This window comes from Trachypithecus francoisi, unplaced genomic scaffold, assembly GCF_009764315.1.
Source record: "Trachypithecus francoisi isolate TF-2019V2 unplaced genomic scaffold, Tfra_2.0 Lachesis_group10, whole genome shotgun sequence".
Lineage (NCBI taxonomy): Eukaryota > Metazoa > Chordata > Mammalia > Primates > Cercopithecidae > Trachypithecus > Trachypithecus francoisi.
In genome coordinates, this window is record NW_022681455.1 from 98,209,269 (window position 1) to 98,230,960 (window position 21,692).

At 55.8% G+C, this 21,692-nt stretch overlaps 1 protein-coding gene across 24 annotated transcripts in view; it reads right to left on the reverse strand.

Moving 5' to 3' along the window:
* Positions 1-810: 810 nt before the first annotated feature.
* Positions 811-21,692, reverse strand: part of KIFC3 (kinesin family member C3) — a 105,236-nt gene continuing 84,354 nt past the window's right edge. For 13 of the 24 annotated variants that reach the window (XM_033218580.1, XM_033218588.1, XM_033218576.1 and 10 more), the window contains 16 exons: positions 14,811-14,876; positions 14,136-14,279; positions 13,791-14,030; positions 13,124-13,297; positions 12,395-12,542; positions 12,185-12,315; positions 9,486-9,597; positions 8,094-8,275; positions 6,750-6,854; positions 4,767-4,897; positions 4,064-4,187; positions 3,690-3,819; positions 3,374-3,603; positions 2,901-3,035; positions 2,321-2,429; positions 2,015-2,216 (listed from right to left, as the gene is read on the reverse strand). In XM_033218580.1, coding sequence (XP_033074471.1) covers positions 2,035-2,216; positions 2,321-2,429; positions 2,901-3,035; positions 3,374-3,603; positions 3,690-3,819; positions 4,064-4,187; positions 4,767-4,897; positions 6,750-6,854; positions 8,094-8,275; positions 9,486-9,597; positions 12,185-12,315; positions 12,395-12,542; positions 13,124-13,297; positions 13,791-14,030; positions 14,136-14,279; positions 14,811-14,876 — 2,343 coding nt within the window. In that variant the 3' untranslated portion in view covers positions 2,015-2,034. Of the gene's footprint in view, positions 1,505-1,719; positions 1,747-2,014; positions 2,217-2,320; positions 2,430-2,900; positions 3,036-3,373; positions 3,604-3,689; positions 3,820-4,063; positions 4,188-4,766; positions 4,898-6,749; positions 6,855-8,093; positions 8,276-9,485; positions 9,598-12,184; positions 12,316-12,394; positions 12,543-13,123; positions 13,298-13,790; positions 14,031-14,135; positions 14,280-14,810; positions 14,877-17,573; positions 19,704-21,692 lie in introns of those variants that run through there. The other 11 variants (XM_033218583.1, XM_033218579.1, XM_033218587.1 and 8 more) reach the window with 4 other exon arrangements.

The following is a 21,692-nucleotide window of genomic DNA, read 5'->3' on the forward strand; positions in this document are numbered from 1 at the left end:
GTTCAGCCAGTTCAGACTGGGTAGGAAAGGGAGGCGGCAACCACCCTTCCACCACTGGGTGTTGAGGTTAGGTAGGGGTAGGCCCCACCAGCCGGTCCTCCCCACCTCAGCCACACACAAGCTGTCTTATGGACACCCCCAGGATGCCTCCAGGGGCAGGACTGGAAGGCACCTGCCCCTTCTTCTGAGCAGGGCTCTGATCAGCTGTCATTCCCTGCTGGAGCCCCCAGCACTGGCTGGCGGGAAAGGGTCCACCGCTCTGTGGTCACTGCGACAGGTGGGCCCCCTTCTGCTCCCAAGGCAGGGACCAGGTACAGCCCTGCCCCGGAGTGGTCAGGGTCCTCGGCACTGGAGGAAGGTGGCACGGACCTCTGGCCAGTTCACTGAAGAGGGAAAAGGCCAGAGCAAAGGGTGGGCACAGGATGGACAGTGGGTGGTGCCCAGCAGTAACCCGGAAGCCCAGCATGGTTCGGGCAAGGCTTTAATGAGCCTTTGAAGCTCTCTCCAGCCTTAGTTTCCTTCCCATCAGTAACATGGAGGGATGCCCCTGTTGGGAGGTCAGTCAGTTATTGTGGGCACATGGTAGGCACTGCATGAGGTGACTGTGACCACAAACAGAGAAAGTGACCCAGGGTGGGACAGCACGGGCTCCCCCCAGTTGTTAAGGACGCGTGTCCCTAATTGACCTAGAGGACAGATCCTGAAGGGCTGTGGGGTGACCAGCCAGCACAGGAGTCCACAGGACCTGCCAGTGCCCCATCCCCCTTAGCAGACCAAGAGGGGCTCACAGACCAACTTTTTCAGACCATACTTTGTAAAAAGGCTTTTATTTTAATAAGTAAAAATGGCTAAGCTTCCAAAAGTTCTTAAATAGGATTTCAGAGGGAAGAAAATTCAAGAGACCAGTGAGCCAGGCAGGTGAGGGAGCAGCAGAATCCCCCACCCACTGGCTGCCTCTGTCAGCCATAAATACGGCACAGCCCCATGGCAGGAGGCCGTGCGCCTCTGTACACACCCCAGCTGCGGGAACCCTCCTTGAAGGAGAGGGGCGGGGAGGGCTGCCCTTGGTGCCACCAACCCACCCTAGTCCGCATGGTTCTTGGGCCTGCCAGGAGGCTCCTTGCCCACCCACTAAGGAGGGGGCTGGCCAGTCCTGCAAGCTGAGGAGAGCTGGGGCAGCCTGGGTGAGAGGCCCGCCCACCTCCACACTCTTGCCCTCCTCACGGGGCCCAGCTTACTGACAGCCCAGGCCCGCCAGGAAGAGCAGCCACCCCCGCTTTTCCGCCCATGCAATTTGCACCCAGAGCCACAACCGAGAGACACCGTTTCCTTCTGAACATGCTTCTCATCTCTGAGGGGAGACGGGGCAGAAGAGGAGCCTTCACTCTTGCCTCCACCTCCGGGGGTCCTGGCGCTGCAGCAGGAACAGGCCAGTGAGGCCTCGGGGCCCAGCTCCAGGCCCAGCAGGGTCACATCCGTCACACAGGCAGTGGCCGCGACTTCCCTGCAAGGGCACCAGGATCATCAGCCTCTTGTCCACTCGCCCACCGGCAGCCCACAATAGGTGCCACCAAGAGCAGGAGGGAACCCAGCAGAAGCACACAGACAAGCACCAGCGGAGGCTAGACCCAGCCCTGAGCAGCAGAACGTCCCAGCGCAGCCCTGCAACCCACGGGGGCAGGCAGGTGGGTAGCCATGGGCCACTGGCCCCACACTCACCTAGAGGCTGCAGCCCCAGCCGTCAGGCTGAAATCAAAGTGACAGGAGTCTCACTGGTGGGCCTGCCTCAGGCCAGTATCCCACAGGACCCTGCTGCTGCTACCCCTTTAGACTTAAGGACAGGCCAGCCCTTCCCATGATCTGGGCTAAACAGGGGCTGGAGTCCTGGATCCCGGTCCTGTGGTGGGGTTCACTCCTCACCTAGGACGTAGGCAAGCCCTGCCCTTTCTATCCCCAGGGCAGCTGAGGCGCAGGGAGGGGGATGCAGGGACTGCTCTGGAGGGGGCTTACTGCACAGGCCCAGCCAGCCCACCATCAGAGAGCAGGGTCCCAGGGTAGAGTCAGCACCCCAAGCTGGGAGGCTGGGGTCTCCTTACACTGCCCCCTCCCCACAGACCTTCCATTTCCCACCTGCAGACGGAACACAGCACTGTCTGCCCTGACGACTGCCTGGGGGCAGGGGAGGTTGTAAAACAGGTTCTGGAGAAGTTTAAGAACTTTTTAAAAAGGAAAGAAAATAGAAAGCCAATCCAGGTAAGGGCAGCCTGGTGACTATTATCCTGGGGAGACTCCCCCACCCACACTTTCACTCCAGGCTCACCCGAGGGCTGCAGCTTCCTCCGAATGGATCCAGGGCGGCTACTGGTCCCAGAGCTGGGGGCTGAGTGGGCCCGTGCTGAGGGCTGTGGCGTCTGACAAGCCGGCTCCCACTGTCAGCAGGGAGGGGCGGGTGGGCGTGGGCCACGGCTGCCCTGGCCCCCCACCCCGCTGTGCTTTTCTCTACTCCCCTGTCCTGCCTCCTAACCTCCTAACAACCCAGTTTCCTCATCTGCAAAATGGGCATGATGCTCGTGCCCCAGCCTCACAGTTATGGCAAGAATTAAACGAGATAATACATGTAAAGAAGTCAACTAGTTACCACTGTGTGCTAGGTACAACTAGTACCTACTGTGTGCCACCCCCACGGCCAGCTGGTCACCCCACAGGAACCTCTGAGGCCAAGAAGAATTACCTGTACTGAAGAGGCTCCTGGCTGTGGGTTCCAGCTATAGCTCCACCCACCTCCGGCAGCTTCCCCGCCCCCTCTGCTTCGGGACGTCCCCGCCCAGTTCCGGCTCCTGCCATGACCCAAAGTCTCTGACCCAGGGCCACCTGAGCCAGGCCTGTGACAGTCCCCGTACCTCTAGATGCTCCTGGCTCGACCAGGACCCAAGCTCTGCCCTGCGTAGCCCAGGCCCCAGCTCCACAGAGCGCACCCGCTCAGCAAACTTGAGGGAATAGAGCGTCTCGCTAGTGTTCTTCTCCACAGGGGACACCTAGGGGACACAAGAGCTCACTGCCCAACCAGGCCAGCTGGAGGGACAGCAGGGTCACCAGAGGGAGTTCACAACTGGGGATGTCAGAAGGCTTCCTGGAGAGGACTGAGATGGGGTCGGAGGGCAGGCAAGGTGGCAGAGGTAGCATGGTCAAAGGTGGAGAGGAGGGACTGGGAGTTACGCAGGGTGTGTGTGGCCAGGTCTGGGGCTGGGGGCTGTTGCTGACTATGGAGCTGCTGAGACAAGGGTCCCTTTGCACAGCCTGGGGTCACTGGGTCTCGCTGCTAGCGCAGCCCGTACACTCTAGGGACTGGCCCGCCCTAACCCAAGGCACTCACCTGTACCACCATGAGGGTCTTGCTGTCACCACTAAGTGAATCCTGCAGCAGGTAGGTGAGCTTGGAGTTGCGGAAGGGCACGTGGCCCTGGCGGGAGCGCAGGGCAGCAATGACGTCCCCCAGAGCTGACAGCGACTTGTTGATGTGCTGTGCCTCCCGCAGGCGGCTGCCCTCAGCCCCCGACTTGCCCACGCGCTCGGAGCCAGCCAAGTCCACCAGGTTCAGCTTCCCTGCAGGGAGGGCACCCAGCAGATCAGGCCTGCCGTGCCCCTTGTGGTTGTGGGGATCCTCAGGCCAGGCTGCCCGCCACTCTCACCCGTGGTGCGGAGGCCCGTGCTGCAGTCCATGCCTCGCACCGTCACGATGAGCAGCGCATGCGAGCGGGAGCTGTGCTCGTTGAGGTTGGTGAACTCCGTCGTGCGATTGGTGTGGCCAAACTCAAACACCTGGGGGATTGGGAGCGGGAGGGCAGAGGCACAGAGTTGAGAATGGGGTCCTCAGAGTCACCTGGCCCCAAGCACCCGTGAGGAGTGGCACCACCCTCTGCAGTTTAAATGAGGGAACTGAGGCTCAGAGAGGCGTAGGGACTTGCCCAAGGGTGCGTGCTTAGGACACACCAGAGCCTACATTCAAACCCAGTTCTGTCCTCTAGAGCAGCGTGGCTGTGGTCAGGGGCTCCCTCCTCCACACCTTGTTGATGTCGTCCACGCTCTGCACCTGGAACTCAGTCAGCCCTGGTACATACAGCTGCCCACTGCCATCTGGGCATAGCCGGATCTCCAGTTTTTCCTGAGGCTCTTTCCCTAGCAGGTCCCTGGAGGGGTAGGTGAGACAGTCACTCCCTCCTCCCATTTCTGGCTGCTGTTTGCACGGCACCCAGCCCCCCCAGCCAGATATGTTCCCCCAACCCAGGAAGCCTTCTTCAGCCATCAGCTGAGCGCATCTCTCCTCCTCCAGCTCCTCCACCGCATTCAGCTGACGCAGAGATCTCACTCCACAATGCAATGAGCCCTGTGGGCAGGGCCCCCAGCTGCCCACTCTCACCCATGGCCACCTGGTGCAGCCCACAGCTAGGGGCAAGGATTGCCTGGGTCTGGGCTGGGGCAGGCTGAGAGAGAGCCCCTCCTCCCCCCAGGACCACCCAAACCGATGGGCTGAGTCAGGACTTGCAGCCAGGTCCCTTGATGGCCTCATCTGTTCCCTGCAATCCCTTCAGGAAGACCCCACTTCTTATTCCCCATTGCTCCAGCACCACCCCAGAGGACCCCAAAACTGCCCCTGAGGCCTGCTCCCCACATGCTGGGGCTCCCACCTGAGGAGCTCGTTCCAGCACCACCCCGGAGGACCCCAAAGCTGCCCCTGAGGCCTGCTCCGCACACCCTGGGGCTCCCACCTGAGGACCTCGTTGTAGATTTCCGCGGCGCTGACAGTGATGGTGTACTCCCAGTCAGACGCCTTCTCCTGCACCTCAGAGAAGAGCAGCTGCAGGGCCCGCTGGTTGATACCTGGGTTCTCGGGGGTCCCCTGGGGGCAGAAGGAAAGGCCCCAGTGAGCCAGGCCTGTCCCCAGAGATGCTCGTGTGGCGTCTGTCCCCCAAGCCCCTTGGCTACTCCTCCCAGGCAAGCCTCCTTGCCCAAACCTCCTACCTACCTGCCACTGTCCCCCCAAAATGCCCTCCACCAGCTGTAGGCAACTACACCTCTCTTTCCCCACCATTAAAATGGTATCGCCCTGCCAGGACTACCCTGACACTTATTGTCCATCACTGGGGTGAGGGGCCTGGCCCAGACCCCACATAGGCCAGCTGACGGCCAGATGCATGCCTGGCCCTGCGGGGCCACCTGGGAGGGGCACTGGAAATGAATGACCCCACCACTGCCCAGAAAGGGGCTCCATCTCAGGGAGGCTGAGGCCTGGGCTCTGTGGGTGGTGGAGAGGAGGCACAGGGAGGAGTGGACCAGTGTCCTGGGGCAGGAGGATTGGGCCGGCCTTTCTAGAAGGAAACCTGGAGTCCCTACCTGGGCCCTCGAGGCCCTGGGAGCCTTGGCCCTCGCCCCTCTTCTGACAGTATCTCTCACCCTCTCTCTATTCCTGCCGCAGGGGCCTCCTGGCCGGGCCTCAGGTGCCCCTGGCATGCTCTGGCCTCTTGGCCTTGGCCCTGCAGCTCCCTCTGCCCCGGGTGCTCCTCTGATCTCCCCTTGGTTGGCTCTGTCATCTCCCTCAGGGAGGCTGCTCCTTCGCCCAGCACCCCCAAACGCCCTGTCCCCCTAGTCAGTTCCACATCCCTAGCTTTATTTTTCTCCCTGGCCTGACAGGACACTTGCTGATTTATGTGGACCGTGTTGTCTCCCCACAGCCAGGTTGGCCCCGTTGGGAGGGCCCCTGGTGGAGGCAGGGACTGTTTGGGTCAAAGCCGTACCTGGCACGATGCCCGATATGCCTCAGGCATCAGCAGATACGCTTAAGGACGAACGCTGATGTTTCTGGTGGTCAACTCAACTCTAAGCAATTCCAAAGCAGAGCGGAGAGCCCAGGGGATGCTGCACACACCCCCTTCCTCCTCCCACCTGGTCTGGCCTGCCCCCACTAACTAGTCTCACTAGTTCCAGAATTGAGGGAACAGCAGAGTCCAGATGGGAAATAGAGGACCGCCATGACAGGCTCTCTGCCCAGCAGGCCTGGCCAGCCCTTTTCCCTGCCCAGATGCCGTACCACCTGGCCTCCTTCTGACCTGGGGAATCCCACAGCACCCCTGAAGAGTCAGGGCTAGCTTTCCACTGCCCTCTGCCCAGAGTCAAGATCCTTCCTCATCTCAACGCCCCCCTCCCTGGCCAGCCACCTGCTCCACCACACCTGGGAGGGCACCAGTGACGAGCAGGGAGAGGAAGCCTTGGCCTGGCCCCAGGGGCCACCAGCAAGAGCTGGGCTCTCCACCACAGCCTTCGCATGCCAGTCTTGCCCTGGGATCTCCTTGAGGACTGAGACCCACCACTCATCCCAGATCCCCCAGGCCCGCCCGAGGCAGCCGTAAAGCAGGAGTGTACAGTGCATACTCAAGGTGAAATGCAGCCCCGGTCCTGAGAGAGGTGGGTGGCCTGCCCTGGACTCTGTCCCCAGGCCAAGATCCCTGTGATGACAGACCCCCCTTGCCTCTTCCCTAGTCCTGCTGGGCCCATTGTGGGTACCGTTGGGCAAGGGGGCCCCCTCTTAAGGCCTGGTGCCTTGGGGCTAAAACAGATAACTACAGCCTCTGCTCCTGGGTTGTGAGGACCAAATGAGGCAAAACACACACTGCACAAAACCCCAAGACCAATGAAGGAGCCCGCATTCCCTTCATACTTCACTGTGAACCCCCACCCCGTGGGGCAGCACCCACCTCCATCGTGTACGTCTTGCCAGCACCCGTCTGGCCGTACGCAAAGATGCAGACATTGAAGCCATCGATGCAAGAGGTGATCAGGGCCTGCACCTCCTGGAACACCTGGGAAGGTGGTGGGAGAGAGGCTGGTGGGGGGCTTGGAGGGCCACTGGGACCACCAGCTACAAGTCCAGCCACCTCCCCAACCATGCTGTCCTTCAGCAACACCACAGCATGTGTTACTGCAGTCACTCAGCTCACAATGGTTCGTGATTTGTGAGTCATACATTAGACATCAGTGGGCAACTGGGCCACCCAAAGACTGCAGGGAAGACAGGCCAGTGCCTGCTGCCCTTCCCCCAGCTCCTCCTGCTCTTTCTCAAAGAGCGCTCAGCACAAGGAAGGCAGAGGTCAGCACATGCCTGTGGCCTCTCTGGTCTGGGCCTGCCTGCCAGCCGTCAGCGGATGGGGGCAAAGACAGAACCAGACATGAGAACAGGAGGGCACAGGCCTTGGTAGGGCTGGCAGGTTGGTCTGGGCAGAGATAAGGGAAGAGTGGACACTGAGAACACATGGTTCTCATACAGCCTCAGGGGGTCGGGGGATTCCTAGGAAGGCCCAGGGGACTGATACAGGAGGGTACTCCCAGATGGAGAAGATGGGCAGGGTCATGAAGATGGATGGGGCCATGTGGGTGGGCAGTCACAGCCATGAGGGTTGGAGGGGCTATGATAGTGGGAGGGGCCTGAAGGTGGGTGAGGCCACATGGTGGGAGGGTGGGAGGGGCCTGAGGGTGGGTGGGGCCATGCAGATGGGAGGAGCCACAGCATGAGGGCGGGATGGGCTGTGATGGAAGGAGGGGCCTTGAGAGTGGGCAGGGCCAGGCAGTAGAAGCAGCCACGTGGATGGGAGAAACCAAAGCCATGGTGGTGGGAGGGGCTGTGGGTGGGGCCATGTGGTGGAAGGGACTGGATATAGGAGGGGCCACATGGTGGGAATGTGGCCCATGCAGATGGGAAGAGCCACAGCTGACAGAATAGAATGGGTTATGATAGTGGGAAGGGCCTTAAGGGTGGGCGGGGCCACACAGTAGACGAGGCCTTGGGGATGGGAGGAACCACAGCCATGGGAGGGATGGGCTGTTTCTGGATCTCTCCTTCCGAAGGAGGCTTCCAAGGCCTTCAGTCTTAACTCCCCACCCTCTTCTGTCCTCCAGAGGAAGGCGTAGGACCCTGGCTCCCCACTTCTGATTCCTGTACCCCCCACTCTTATGCTTCTTCCTGCCCAGCCCCTCTCCCTCCCTGTGAGTCCGTCTTTCCCTCTCTCCATTGCTTTCCCTTTCCCGCATGGGGCCACACTCACGTCCTGCTGCGAGGCCTGTGGGGAGAACACCTTGTCCAGCTCGAAGGACACAGGCTTTCCCTTGTGCAGCAGGTGGATGATGGAGTCGTCGTCGGCATCGAAAGTCACCGCATTGGTGGCCTCAGGTCCTTCCCCATCCTCTTTGGTGACTGGCCGGACACGAGCAATCACTCGGATGTTCCCTGGGTTGGTTGGGGATGGAGAAATGGGCCCAGGCCATGTCAAGACCAGTCTCCACTCTGGTCCACTGGTGTCCCAGGCAGACCAGGTGGCCTAGGAGTCCCCTGACTTTTAAGCACAGCCCCCTAGGGGAAGGGGGCCCACAAAGCTGTTATCCATCATTCACACTCTAGTATGAATTCACTTAGAGTACATTTCTTCTTGAACAGACCAGCTGACTGGGGTGGAGCTCTGCCTTGGGGATGGGGAGGAAAGGTCAGTTGTGGGGCTCAGGCACTGCACCCGGTCAGGATGACAGGCCAGAACGGATACTCTCTTTTCCTCCCTGGACTTCAGTTTCTTCATCTAGACAATGAGGGGCTTGGGCCCCAGTGAGCAAAGAGCCTTGTCCTGAATGCCCGGACAGGGCTTAGGAATCAGATGGGCATATAGGCCCGGCAGCAGGTGATGACTGATGGTGTATCTGAGGGCCCAGATAGTGGGGCAGCCACAGGGGTATCTGGCAGCATGAGCTGGTCATGCCACCATCTACTTCCAGCCTTCATTGGGATCCCTGTGCTCTTGTAATGAAGAGGAAACATCCCCCACTTCCAGCATGGCCCACCTGCCCTCCCTTTTCACCCATCTGTTCCAGCTCACCATCCAGGTCTCAGCTCTAACTCTGCCTTCTCTGGGAAGCCCCTCAACACATTTGCCTGTCCCATACCCAGGAGAGCCTGTCTCAGCCCTGGAAGGCGGCAGGGTTGGGGTTCCCTGACAATCATCATTGTCCATTCTCATACTAAAGTGAGCACCGGGAGGCAGTCTGTGGGGCCATGACCATAGCCTCGGGCTGGAACAGCACCTGGCACAGAGCAGGCACTCCAGAGCTCCATGCAGTGCATGGTGGAGTCTCAAGCTTGACCAGGCCCCAGGTCAGAACAAGTAGCTTTCCAGCTGCCAACAACCCAGTGCTGCAGTACCACACCCCTCGGCCATCCAGGGCCTGGGCAGTCACCTGAGCTGGACAGACTCAAGTTCAAATCCAAGGCGGATCATTTAATATCCATGTGGCTTTGAGCAAGTTCCCTGCCTTCTCTGTGCCTCTGTTTCCTTATCTACAGAGATAGGATTAGAATAGCACCTCAATGGTGGGGTGAGCTCCAAGCATGACTGCCAAGCCAGGTCAAGGACCCCGAGGCTGGTGTCCACCCCCAGCCCTGCTGCAGTCACCTTTCAGCCGCACGAGCTCGTTGTGGCACTTCTTGCGCAGCTGCAGCTCACGGCGGTACTTGCGCAGCAGCTCCTGGTTGTTGCTGTTGACCTCCTCGATGGCCTGGCCTATCTGGTGGGGGGTGCACACCACTGTCAGGGGGTCAGCTCCATCAGCCTTGCTGGCCCAACTGCGCACCCCTGAGGGGTGCTCACTGCCTCCTGCCCCTGGCTGAGTACCTGACACACACTATCACATGTCAGACTATCCCAATCACCCCTCTGGGTAGGTACTGCTGCCATCCCCATTTTATAGATGATGAAACTGAGCCCCAGAGACGCTAAGCTGACAGCTCGAGGCTGCTCTGCTAATAAGCATAGAGCCAGGACTCAGCCTCCACACCATAGCACTAGTGCTTGACTATGTGATTCAACCAGACTCAAATTCCAGCTCTGCCCCTGAGTAGCTGGGGACCTGAGACTGCTGGCTCAATGTCTTTAAGCCTCAATTTTCTCATCTGGAAAACAGGGATAATACCATCTAACTCATGAATCTATACAGATCTCCCAGTTACATTTCACAGGGGGAAAGAAGATGCAAAATCACACATACAGTATCCCGCTGTATACAGAATCACACGTCCCCTTTCTGAGGTAGAAGGAAAGTGTATACAGTGTATACAGTGTATACAGTCGTCCCTTGGTAACCATGGAGGATCTAAAACTCCACAGATGCTCAAGCCCCAGATATAAAATGATAGTGTTTGCCTGTAACCTACACACATCCTCCCATATACTTTACTTTTTTGAGACAGGGTCTTGCTCTGTTGCCCAGGCTGGAGTGCAATCACAGCTCCGTGGACGTGGTGGAAACTCATCATGAATGGTGTTGTCTTGGCTCACTGCAGCTTCAACCTCCCAGGCCCAAGCAATCCTCCCACCTCAGCCTCCCGAGTAGCTGGGACTACAGGTGCAGGACACTGCACTCAGCTAGTTTTTTTATTTTTGTAGAGATGGGGTCCCACTATGTTGCCCAGACTTGTCTTGAACTCCTGGGCTCAAGTGCTCCTCCTGCCTCAGCCTCCCGAAGTGTTATGATTACAGGTGTGAGCCACTGTGCCCAGCCCCACCCATGTACTTTAAATCATATCCAGGTTACTTACAATACCTAATACAATGAAAATGCCAGGTAGGGGCTGGGCGCAGTGGCTCATGCCTGTAATCCCAGCACTTTGGGAGGTCAAGGTGAGCAGAACACCTGAGGTCAGGAGTTCAAAACCAGCCTGGCCAACATGGTGAAGTCCCGCCTCTATTAAAAATACAAATCAACAACAACAAAAAAACCTAGCCGGGCATGGTGGCGGGTGCCTGTAATCCCAGCTACTGAGGAGGCTGAGGCAGGAGAGTCACTTGAACCCGGGAGGTGGAGGTTGCAGTAAGCTGAGATCCCGTCATTGCACTCCAGCCTGGGCAACAAGAGTGAAACACTGTTTCAAAAAAAAAATGCTGTGTAAATAGTTGTTATATGTTATTTTTATTTCTATTATTTTTAAATGTTGTACTGTTATTTTTAATTTTTTTTCAAATATTTTTGATCTGTGGTTGTTTGAATCTGGGAGTGCAGAACCTGTGGGTGGGGGAAGGGCCTGCCATATATTCACACACACACATATCAGTTGGCTTAAGCATGCTCAGAATGGTCAGGGGGAAGTGCTGAGAGGCCACACTGGGGGAGCTGGGTGGGTGGCAGAGAGGCCTTTCCTATTCACCTGATGCCCCGCTATGGAGTTTGACTTTGCACCATGTCCACGTATTACTGACCTACTCTTTTAAAGGAGAAGAACTATATTCTGTTCCCAAAATATATTAGTCTCTGCAAAGCTATCATACAAATTCAAGGAGCTAACGGCTATAAACAGCTCGACATGTAGGAGGCACTTAAGAGGCGCTGGCTATTCTCATATGTACAAGTACAGCTTGAAAGAATTAAGTTAAACCTAACAGAGATAAAACTGTATCGGCCAGTCATGGTGGCTCACACCAATAATCTCAGCACTGTGGGAGGCCAAGGCAGGAGGACTGCTTGAAGCTAGGAGTTCAAGACGAGCCTGGGCAACATAATGAACCCTGTCTCTAATAAATAATTTTTAAAAAAATATGTATGTAGCATGTTTTTTGTTTTTGAGATACAGTCTCGCTGTCACCCAGGCTGGAGTACAGTGGCACGATCTTGGTTCACTGCAACCTCCACCTCCCGGGTTCAAGTGATTCTCCTGCCTCAGCCTCCTGAGTAACTGGAATTAACAGGCACCTGCCACCATGCCTAGCTAATTTTTGTAATTTTAGTAGAGATGGAGTTTCGCCATGTTGGCCAGACTGGTCTCAAACTCCTGACCTTGTGATCCGCCCACCTTGTCCTCCCAAAGTGTTGGAATTACAGGTGTGAGCCAACGCACCTGGCCTGCATGTTTGAAATATGAAGTTATCTGTAACATGTTTGGGTTAAAGAATCATAGTAAGACAAATAGCCGAATGCTTGCCCTGAGCAGTCTAGTTTCAAACAGGGCCTATAAGGGCAGCAGTAAGTGTCATGGGGGTGGGGCAGGGGCTGCTGTCTGAGGGGCTTTGTCTGAGCTTTGTAGGGAAGCCCTGGGTGGATGTCGTGCCTCTCCCAGTGCACTCCTTCAGCCTGGACCCTCCCACCCACTGCCCTCGCTCACCTCGGCCTTGACACTCCTGAGGGCCTCCTGCAGCAGCAGCGGGAAGCCGCGCACCTGCCGCTTGAGCCCATTGTAGTCGTTGGTGAGGGTCCGCAGTGCTGGCTGCAGGGTCAGCAGGTTGGTCCGGACGCCTATGGGGACACTCGGGCTGTGAGGCGGGAGGGGATGAGGGGCCGCAGTGTGGGGCAGACAGGGCCCCGGTCAGCTCACCTGCTAGATTCTCATGCACAGCCTTCATCTCCACCTGGGCTCTGGCAAAGGCCTCCTCAATGGCCCGGTTCTTGTCCTCTTCCAGGGACTGCATCTCCTCCAGCATCTGCCCATGGGCCCGCTCCAGCTCTGACTCGTACATGGCAATCTGGCAGCCAGACCAGGAAAAGGCTCAGTACCTCGAGATGTGGGAGGGAGAGGGGCAGGTGCCATACTGAGAAAGAAGCCCCACTGGTCACCTCCTATGCACATGAACACACATGCACACACATGTGTGCACACACGGAGGGGTAGAATGGCCTTGTCTCTCTCCCCGTAAAGGGCTGTGTGAGCTCTGTGCATTGGCCCCAACACCAACCCAGTACTGAGCACACATCAGGTGCCCAAGTCACGTGCCCTCAGGAAGGTAGGAGAGGGCCTCTGTGATGACAGTGACCAGTGCCACTGTAGAGTTTACTGAGCAAGCCTGTGTGCTGGGCCCTGGGCAAAAAGCTTCTTGGGATCACGTGCCTGAGTCCCCACTGTGAGGTGGGTTCTGGGACCAGATCGTGTTATAATAGATGAGGAAATGGACACCAGACAAAACTCGCCCCGGGTCCCATGGCCATCGGGGAGAGGAGGGACGGGACCCCATGTCTGTGGGGTGTCCGAATGCTTAACGGATGCATTGGCCCAAGGGCCTGCCTCTGGCTTCCTGGCCGGGTGTGTGCCCCCACACAGCCTGTGTACCTGCGCCCGGAGCCGCGCGGTCAGCTGGTGTGAGCTCTGCAGCTGCTGTTCCATCTCCTTCAGCACCTGCCTCTGCATAGCCACCTGCTCCTGCAGGTGCTGGTTCCGGGCCTGGGACTCGCTGAGAGCCTGCTTGGTCTTAGATGACTCCACCTCCACTGTCTTGATGACATACTGCAGGGCGAGGGAGGAATGGCGCGTGGAGCCAGCAGGCACCAGACCTCACCCCAGACCCTGAGACGCAGCCGGCCAGGGGAAGGAACTCTCAGGAACATCCCACTCAGAAACCCGGAAAAAACTAGAGAAGCGTTGAGGTCCTGGCTTTCCAGAAAGCTGGGGGGTCTCCTGGAACCTTCTCTTCTTAACAAGAGGCTACTATGAGCCTGCCTGGGGCCCCATCCTGGGTACAAACAAGAAAGGCAAAGATGGGGGCAGAATCCAGAGGCTGCGCTGCATCTATGCCTGGCACCTCAGTTGTTGGATACCTACTCGGTGCCTGGCCCTGGATGCAGGAAGGGAAAGGGGCAGGATCAAGCACAGAACTGAAACGATTCCTCCACCCACATGCACCTACCTATTCACCAGGTCAAGCCCTCTTATGGGCTGGCCCTGCCCCAGGCACTAGGGACCTTGGACTGAGGCACAGATCAGGTGGGCCAGGGCTCACCTTGACAGGTGGGGACTGGGCCCGCAGGCTGGCAATAGTCTCGTGGCTGTCACGCAGGCGCCGGCTGAGTCGTTCCTCCTCCTGTGCCTTCTCAGCCAGGCAGTCCTTGAGCCGCAGCTCCACCTCAGCCAGCCGGTCAGTCTTCTGCTGCACCTCCAGGTTCAGCTCTGACAGCATGCCTTTGCTCTCCGCCATCTCCAGCTGCAGCTGGGACAGCTTGTCACGGAGCTGGGCACTCTCCTGCAGCCAGTGGGAGGCACTAGATGAGTGCAAGGGACAGGCTCACTCTGAGGAGCCGGGGTGGCCCTCCAGGACCAGCATGGGGGCTGCGGCCATTCTGCTCACCTGGCTGTGCTCACAACCTGGGCAAGGACCTGCTGGCTTTGCACGTAGCTCTTGCAGCTCGGCCTCGCAGCGCCGCATCTCCTGTCTCAGTCGCTCATTCTCCACCATCAGCAGGTCCCGGTGCTTCTCCAAGTCGGTGCCCCCCTGCAGAGAGCCAGGGCCGAGGGGGCGCATGTGGCGAGGGCAGATGGCAGGGGAAGGAAGAGGGGCCAGCGGAGATGGCACAAGGGCAGGGGAGAGAGGAGAGGTGAGGAGAAAGGCAGAGGGAAGGAGAAAAAGAAAAAGGCAAGGGCAAGAGAGGAGGGAACGAGCTCAAGGGAGAAACCAAGAGAAAGACAGTGGAGGGCAGAGTCGAGATCGGTGGCAACCCAGGGCCTGCTGTCCCTGCTGCCCCTATTCTGAGTGTGAAAGTTACAAGGAGAGACATACTTATACCAGGGTTCACACTCCTGTTTAATGTCAGCAACCGGGAAGGAATCTCCCACCCCTTGGAGCCACAAGGCCTCTGAGGGTGCCAGGACGTGGGGATAAGGCTCTCGGTGTGTTTCTGAGACAGGGTGGGATGGATGTGTGGGCTCAGGAGAGAGAGGGTTGCACCCCTGCCCCTGGCAGGGCCCATCTACACAGGGCCAGGCCAGCCCCCTGTGCTGCCCCAGGACAGCCTTGCGGCCTCACCAGCTCAGATCGCAGTCGGCTCACTTCCTGGGCCTGGCTAATAAGCTTCTCCTTCAGGTGTTCCACCTATGGGCACAGAGTCAGGAGCAAGGTGAGACTCAGTCCTCAGCTCCAGCCCACACCCAGGCCTCCTGCCCAGCACCAGGGATGACTGATGTGGCCGTGGCTGCTTCTAAGGCTGTGGCCTTAGGTTCCCCTATGTTCAAGCATCCCGTCACACCTGGGACTTCAGGTAAGCAAAACCTGGGCTGGTACTGACAGCCTCCCGCGCCCTCTCCCTCCACAGCACAAAGCCAGCCCCAGCTCTTCAGGAAAGCCCAGAGAGCAAGTGCAACCAAAGCCATCCCGATGCCACCTGGGACCACCCAACAGCAGCCCACCCTCGGGACCCCTCACTCCACGAGCCCCTCCCGAAGCCCCGTCCCTGCCTGTGTCTATGTAATGTCATGTTCTCTCTCTATAAACGGGCCCCCAGATTATACATACTCCAGGTCCTCTGAGCCCTGGATCCACCCTGGCCCAGCCCCCAGAACTTTCCACTTGGGGTGGTCTCTGGCAAGTCGACCTGTGGAGATGGGTCTTCCAGTAGCCAGAGCACACTTAGAACCTGTGTCCACCCCTGCTCCCAATCTGCCTTGCAGGAGAGCTGTGGCAGCCAAGACTATTAGAGGGGGAAGAGGGTGTGCACCCCACGAGGAAGCCATGGTTACCTGGTTTATCCGGACCCCAGAAGAGGGGACGCCATCATGGTGCCAGTCCCACGAGGGCAGATCCCAGGGAAGCAAAGCTTCCCCAGAGCTGTCCTCCAGCCAGCCATCCCCTCCCAAGGCCCCAGACCCTGGTCTCACATCAGCCCACCCCAAGAAACCTCTCCTCAGGAAGCAATCCACAGACACAGACTTTGGCTCCAGCTTCCGTCAGGGCATGTTTAGGACTTTTCTTGCAGAACGTCCTGTGGTGAGCACCCCTCACCTCAGGAAAGCTACGTTAAGAGCCAGATTCCTATGTGGTAGTTTAGGAGGTTTACCCAGCTGGGTTCTCATTACTAAATGACAGGCAACAATGTCCACTGACTACAGGGGAAAGCTAGGTAAGGCGGGTGAGGGGCTGTGCAGGGCTGGACTCCCAAGAACCCCCTAAGAAAGCGGCCACCATTTGCTCCCCTCAGACCACGGGAGGTGAAAACGCACACTCCGCATCGTGAAAATACTCGTCTTTCAAGAAAGGCCTAGGCCAGCCTGAGCAACATAACAAGACCCCATCTCTACAAAAAGTTTCAAAACTCAGCCGAGTGTGCCAGTGCACGCTTATAATCCCAGCTGTAATCCAGAGGGTTAGGATCACCTGAGCCCAGGAGTCTGAAGCTGCAGTAAGCTATGATAGCACCTCTGCACCCCGGGGTGACAGAGCGAGGCTGTCTCAAAAAAAAAAAAAAAAGAGGTTTAGAGTCTGCCCTCTTAGCACAGCCAGCAGCATGCATCAGCCATAGTTAAGCCAGGCCAGACATCTGGATTTTGCGAGGTGTGTGTAAAATCTCCCTACTTTACATGGTTGAGATGTCATCAAGCTAGTCTGTGTCATCAAACAAGGTAGTGTTCGGCCTCGGAGGTCCCTGTCTCCCAGGGCTGGAGAGAACAGCTGACTCACAACAGTTAGGCCAGCTCTGAGTGGTTAGGGGTGGATCAAGGGATCCACCCCCACCTCTGAGGAAAAGGCCAGGGAGCTGGCTCTGCCTACTCACAGTGGGGCGGGGGCTTCTAAGATGTAAGACCCAGGTGAAAGGCTGGGGGCCCAGCCAGGCCTCCTGGGGGACAAACAGGTGACCCAAGGGCCAGGCCCCAGGAGGTCAGCTCTGCTGCCACCTGGACAAGCACATTCCTTCCTAGCAACACGCTGGGCCACAGCCAGGCAGGGAGGCAGAGCTTGCACCACTTCTCTGCCCACTCAGTGTCTGAAGAGAGGACGGCTTAAGTCCTTTGGCCCCGGGTGGGAGTGGGGACAGTTTGCATGAGGCAGCCTTTCTGCTAATTTAGTCCTAAAATTGAGAATACCCTGAATACCCACGCTTAGAGGAGTGGGCAGGTGAATTACAATGTGTATCTACATTACATGGACTATTCTGTCATTACATTCATGTTTATCAAGAGTTTTAAATATCATGGGGAAAGGCTCATCAATGTATTAAGTCCAAGAAACATCTGAAAAACCAGTACTGAATATACAGTACTAAAAAACATCTGAATATACAGTACTAAAAAGTGGGGGTCTCTGGGTTGTGGAATTATAGTTGACAAAATCTTTATGCTTTTCAGTAATTTTTTTTTTTTTTTTTTGAGACAGGGTCTCACTCTGTCACCCAGGCTGGAGTGCAGTGCCGTGATCTAGGCTCCCTGCAGCCTAGACCTCCTGGACTCAAGCCATCCTCCCACCTCAACCTCCCGAGCAGCTGGGACTACAGGCACATACCACCACGCCCAGCTTTTTTTAAAATATATAGACAGGGTCTTGCCATTTTGCCCAAGCTGGCCTTGAATTCCTAGCCTCAAACAGTCTTCCCGCCTCAGCCTCCCAAAGTGCTAGGATTACCGTTGTGAGCCACTGCGCCCACCCAGTAATTTTTCAGTCTCAAAGAATATGTATTCCTACTCTTCCTACCCTGACATAAGTGAATCGACTTCCTTTTCAAAAGGTTGGAGTCTCCTTCCACCCCACCTCCCTCCCCCACACAGGCTGCTGCCTCAGCACGGGGCTAGGCGTGCTGACCTTGATCGTCTCCACTGTCACCACTGCCAGGCACTCAGACCCCGATGCAAGGAGAGTGGGGTTTGCCAGTGTTTGCTGGGGGTGGGAGGCAGGATACCCACTGGCCACCTGCCTGCGGCCCAGGGTTCTGTTCTGTCCTTGCATCACAATGGGAACCTGGGGGCTCCTGGGTTCTGTCTGGAATCTCAGAGGGGTGCCCAGGCTGCAATGTGGGGGGTCAGGCTCGGGGAGCATGGGGGATGGTGAGGGAGTTGAGGAAGGGGCTGTAAAAGGCCCCTTTATTCAGAGATGTCAGACACTAGGTCATCTCTGGCTTGTTGCGGGCAGCAGAGCAGGGGGAATGTGGCTGAGACGCAGCAGACTGGCACCACGAGCACTCTGGTCCAGGCACCAGTGACCTGCTCCGTGGCAGGTGGCTGGCCAGCTCTACTGGGTGTAGGTCTCGGGCTTGTGGGGAAGATGTCCGCTTTCTCCCACACTTGAAGGCAGGCAATCTCTCAGAATTAGGGAAAACAGGCAAGAAGTCAGAGAGAAGTGGAGGCACCTGGGGAAAGCGGATGGGAGATGGCCTGGGAGCAGTGAAAGCCAAGAGCAGGCAGAGCCAGAAGGCAGGGCCTTCCTTAGGGGAGACTGAGGGCCCTTCACACACTCACCGCAGCTCCCAGCCAGCAAGGGCCGTCCGTGTCTCTAAGCCCACCAGGGGAGGGTCCCGAGCGCCACCGTGGGCTCAATACATACTTGTGGCCGCAAAGGGGCAGTGGGCACATGCCTGAGCCCAAGACACCGGATGGAGGAGAAAGCAGGCTCCCCACTAGGCCGCTGAGATGGTTCCAGGACAGCATGGATGTCAGTCCAGGGCTGAGGACGGACCAGGCTGGGGCTGTGCGGCACTCCTCCCAGGCCCAAGCTCTTCATCAGCCAGAGCAACTAAGTCACGGGCCTGCTGCAGGGGGCCTCGGCCCTGCCTGCTCAAGGGGAAGAGGGAGCTGGGCCTGTCTGCCAACTTGACACCACCTGCATTTACACTTCACAGGCAGAAGCTGCTCGACCGAGGGTGGGGCCGGCCAGCCCAGGTCTGTGTTTTCTCAGCTGTCTGCTTCCAAGGCGGCCTCTTACTATCACAGAGAGAAAACCTGCTGGTTACCTCTTTACCTCCCACCAAGCCCAGCAATGATCATCAGCTGTCTGCTAAGGAAAAGCGGGCTCTCCCAGGCCGAAGCTGCTGAGCTGGGAAAGCCAGAGGGCCTGGAATCCAGACAACCTCAAGGAAACTCAGCCCAGAGGCCAGCCGGGCGGCCCTGGCAGCACACCCTGTGGAGCCCACAGAAGGCCTGATCCTGGGCTCTATGACCACTGGCCAAGCCTGTCTGTCCCCGATCCATGCCACCCTGCCTCTGTTGCCAAGTCTTCACCTCTGGGTCCTTCTGCCACTGATGGGCAAGTAATAGCAGCTGACAATTCGAATTCTTAAGCCAGGCTGCCCAGGTTCTAATCCAGACATTCCCTTACCCGCTGGGTAACCTTGGACGAGTCTCTTAAGTTCTCTATGTCTCTTAGTTTCCTTATTTGTATAATGAGGCTACCTCATGGAGGCTGTCTCGAGGATTAAATGAGTGATATATGCAAAGGAAAGGTCTGTGAAGGCAGGGATTTTTGTCTGTTGTGTTCAGCACTGTACTCCCAGTGTCTGAAACAGTGTCTGGTACACAGTAGGTTTTCAGTAAGTACATGTAGGAAGAATGCTGAATGCATGAGGGGCCAGCCAGAGCAGAGCTTGTGGATGAGGTTGGTAAGCAGAGACAGAAAGGGTGGTGGGGCTGGAGTGTGCTGAAGGATGCTCATCTCTACCAAAGGCAGGAGCTGCCACTCGACCTCAAGCGGTGGGTGCCATGTGGGAATGTCAGCTCAGAGATGCCACATCTTCCAATATTTATGACAAAAAGGAAGTCTAGAGTTTTATATGAATTTAATTAAGATTTAAATGTTGGAATTAATTTGATTTTAAAAGCAGGGCAATTAGAACTAATAAATTCAGCAAAGTTGAAGGATACAAAATGAACACACAAAAATCGGTTACATTTCTACAACTAACAAACAATCCAAAAAGGAAATTAAGAAAATAATTCCATTTACAATAGCATCAAAAAGAATAAGGTACTGAGGAATAAACAAAGGTTAAATATTGTATGCTAAAAACTACAAAATACTAGTGAAAGAAATTAAAGATGACACCAATAAATGAAAAGACATTCCATGTTCATGGATTAGAAGATTTAATATTGTTAAGGTGTCAATACTACCCAGAGTGATCTACAGATTCAATGCAATGCCTAACAAAATCCCAATGACATTTTCTGAAGAAATAGAAAAATCCTTATCAGGGGACACCATACAGCTAAAAGTCTTGAAAGACTGAAGGGCTCACACTTCCTGATTCCAAAACTCACTAAAAAGCTACAGCAATTGGCCAGGTGCAGTGGCTCATGCCTGTAATCCCAGCACTTTGGGAGGTCGAGGCAGGTGGATCACCTGAGGTCAGGAGTTCGAGGCCAGCCTGGCCAACATGGCGAAACCCCATCTCTACTAAAAATACAAAAATTAGCCAGGCCTCATGGCAGGTGCCTGTAGTCTCAGCTACTCCGGAGGCTGAGGCAGGAGAATCACTTGAACCCGAGAGGCAGAAGTTGCAGTGAGCTGAGATCGCGCCTCTGTGCTACAGCCTGGGCGGCAGAGCGAGACTCCATCTCAAATGAAAAAAAAAGCTACAGCAATCAAAGCAGTGTGGTACTGGCATTAAAACAGCCATAAATACCAATGGAATGGAATACAGAGACCAGAAATAAACCCTGACATACATGGTTAAATGATTTTTGACAAGGTTGCCAAGACCATTTAATGTGGGAAAGGATAATCTTTTCAACAAATGGTGCTGAGAAAACTGGATATCCACAGGCAAAAGAATGGAGTTGGATCCTTACCTTATACCATATACAAAAATTCACTCAAAATAGATCAAAGAGGGCCAGGCATGGTATAATCCCAGCACTTTGGGAGGCCAAGGTAGGAGGACTGCTTGAGCCCAGGAGTTCTAGACCAGCCTGGGCAACATAGGGAGACCCTGTCTCTACAACAAGTAAACAAAATTAGCTGGGCATGGTGGCACACGCCTGTGGTCCCAGCTACCAGGGAGGCTGAGGCGGGAGGATCACCTGAGCCCAGGAGGCCAAGGCCGCAGTGAGCCATGATCACACCACCACACTGCAGCCTGGGCAACAGAGCAAGATCTTGTGTCAAAATAAAAAACAAAAAGCCCCAAAGACCTAAATGTGAGAGCTAAAACTCTAAAACTCTCAGAAGAAAATAGAGGAGAAAATGTCATGACATTAAATTTGGCAATGATTTCTTGGATATACACCAAAAGCAGAGGCAATAAAAGAAAAAACAGATAAGTCGGACTTCATCAAAATTAAAAACTTTTGTATAACAAAGGATACTATCAACAGAGTGAAAAGGCAACATGTGGAAAATACTCGCAAATCATTTATCTGATAAGGAGCTATTATTCTGGATATATAAAGAACTACAACTCAACAACAACAAACCCAATTAAAGAATGTGCAAAGAACTTGAATAGAAATTTATCCAGGCAAGACATACAAATAGTTAAAACAGACATGAAAAGATATTTAATATCACTGGCATTAGGGAAATGTAACTCAAAACCACTATGAGATACCACTGCACACCTATTAGGATGGCTGTTACAAAAATAAAAATAAGCAGGAGCGAGTCCCAGCTACTCCAGGAGGCTGAGGCATGAAGATTGCCTGAGGCCAGGAGTTCAGAGGCTGCAGTGAGCTACGACCATGAAGGGCCACTGCACTCTAGCCTGGGCAACATAGCGAGACCTCATTTCTACAAATAAATAAAGCAAACGAAAAACCAAGTGCTCATAAGGATATGGAGAAACTGGAACCTCTGTGCACTGTTGGTGGGAATGTAAAATGGTGCAGCCACTATGGAAAACAGTATGATGGTTCCTCAAAAAATTAAAAATAGAACTATCATATGATCTAGCAATTCCATTTCTGGGTATATACCAAAAGAATTTAGGCCGGG